Source organism: Triticum urartu, chromosome 5A, assembly GCF_056163025.1.
Source record: "Triticum urartu cultivar PI428250 chromosome 5A, HENAU_Tu73, whole genome shotgun sequence".
Classification (NCBI taxonomy): Eukaryota; Viridiplantae; Streptophyta; class Magnoliopsida; order Poales; family Poaceae; genus Triticum; species Triticum urartu.
In genome coordinates, this window is record NC_141877.1 from 282,869,857 (window position 1) to 282,872,153 (window position 2,297).

The window sequence follows — 2,297 nt, forward strand, 5'->3', positions numbered from 1 at the left end:
AGACCTCCTCATAAATGATCTTTTCCACATGTTATTGAAGATTGAGAAGATGAGTGGTTTTGACACGCTCCTCCTCCTCTGTCCATCTTGCTACGCCACATATGTGCATGGTGTTTTGTAAACAAGTCAAGCCAAGGTCAGATCTATGCACATATGCTATGTGTACGTTTTATTTTTGCCTGTCAAGAACAAATAATTACGAGTGATTAATGGGCGCGCTATGAATTTGAGATGTCAGATCATGGGATCATGGGTTGTTGTCGAATCGGTCGTATACCCAGTCCCACACCCCCTAGCCCAACTGTATGTATATTGAAGGCGGTGGTAACCCTAGCTATCACCTAATCAGATCGCATATGCTCTAACTTCTCATGCACAATCCACTGTTGCTTCTCTCGTTGATGCCGCTTCCGGCAATCCCATCTCATCAATCGCGTGCATGCATGTACAGCAGAGCAGGCCTCCCAAACCTCACCATTTGTGATCCTGCATACGGAAAAGCGCGATTGTGTTTTGGGAGAACGTCTAACGTGTGACTACTCGTTGTCGTTACACTACTTCGACCATGTCCTTAAGCTTTATGACATTAACATGAGTGAACAATCTGAAGTTGCTAGGTAGAGGCCACCGTGATATTGTTATCGCCACGACGGCTTTGTACAGGTCTACTGAAGGGTATGATATGTTAATCCCTATTTACTAGTTTATGTGCTAGGCGTACTTGCTATTCTGATAGTTGTTCTGATTTTATGTTTAGTAGGTGCTCACATGTTTATATACCAGAATCATATTAGAGGATCCACAACCAGAGCCCTCAAATTGTCCCCAAACGAACACACGGATAGCCTAGTCAGAGCAATTCCAAAGGGCCGACCCATTTCGTCTACCTGCGTCCGTTTGGATCGGCGCGGACAAAAGTGACGGCCCAACGCGCCGACCCAAACCCAAATCACGTCCGCGCCGACGCATTTGCGGCCCAAATTTGCACCCCAAATGCGTCGGCGCGGACGCCGAACGGACGCTTCGCGCGTCTTCTCGTTGTCCGCCGCGTCCCCACATGGCGGCCGTCCAACTACCCGCTGCCCACGCGGTCAGCTTAATTTCGACGACGGGCCCACGCGTCAGCGACGGCGCTCGTTCTTTTTTAAGCCGACCGTGCGGCGGGGCCGTCCTCATCCAAACTCGCCGTACCCATCTGCCCACCCTTGCTCCCTCGTCGCCGGCAAACCCTAACCACCGCAACCACAGCGACGATGGGCCTCTTCTCCGGCGCCAGCGGCAGCAAGGCCAAGGGCAAGTCCCCCGCCACCCCTTTCCCCTCTGAGTTTCTCCCACCCCCGCCGATGCCTCGCCGGCAGAGGCAGCGCGTCAATGTGCCAGTGCATCAGGCGGAGTGGCACTGGCAGAACCGCCAGCTGCTGCCGTATCCCGACGTGACGCTGCCGCACGACTGGCATCTGGATCCAGATAGGATCCCAGTGCCGGCGGCCCCGCGGTCGGCTCGTGCTCACGCGGAGGAGGTGCGGTGCCGGCGGGCGCTGCTGACGGCGGAGCAGCGCCGCGACTCCGCCTACGCAACCGACTCGCCCAAGTGAGCGAGGTGGTTCGCCTTCGAGCATGAGGAGGCGAGGCGCCGGGGCATGCGCGAGGTCAACCGGAGGCCAACGCCGCTGGTCGTCCGCGAGGAGGACCAGGCGGCGGAGGACGCCTACCAGGCGGCCCTTGCGGCCGTCTACCGTGAGAGCGAAGAGGACGAACGGCGCAAAGCGGAGGCGGCGGAGGCGGAAGAGGAGGCCTGCTACGAGGCGGCAATGGCGCAGGCCCTTGCCCTCTCCGCGGCGGGCGACAGCATGGTGCCGCCGGTGGCCCTGCCGTCCCCCATCAAGCCGGAGCCGCAGGCGCATCCGCAGCCCGAGCCCGAGCCCATCGCGCGCTTCTCCTGGAATGGAGTGGTGCGCGAGTGGGTGTCCGCGCCACCGGTCTGGCTGGGGGCGACGCCGGCGCAGGAGTGGGTCTACCTCGAGATGTGGCGCCAGCGCCGGCTGGCAGAGGAGCGCCGACAAGGCGAGTACGAGGAGATGCTCGAGCGCGACCTCGAGGAGGAGGTGCGCGAGGCCGAGGAGGAGGCGCGCCAGGCCGCGGCTGCACTGGCGGCCGCACAGCCCCCCGCTTCGGCACTGCCTGCGCCGGCACAACCTGACATGGCAGCGCTCTGGAACACGGCGTTCGCCTGGGCCGGGCTGGCGCCGACGCTCATCGACCTCACGGACCCAGAGGACGACGACGACGCCGCCTAG

At 60.3% G+C, this 2,297-nt stretch overlaps 1 protein-coding gene across 1 annotated transcript; it reads left to right on the forward strand.

Moving 5' to 3' along the window:
- Positions 1-1,640: 1,640 nt before the first annotated feature.
- On the forward strand, positions 1,641-2,297 carry LOC147971070 (uncharacterized). The gene has a single exon (XM_087523808.1). It carries the CDS (start codon positions 1,641-1,643, stop codon positions 2,295-2,297), a length of 657 nt encoding a protein of 218 aa, XP_087379934.1.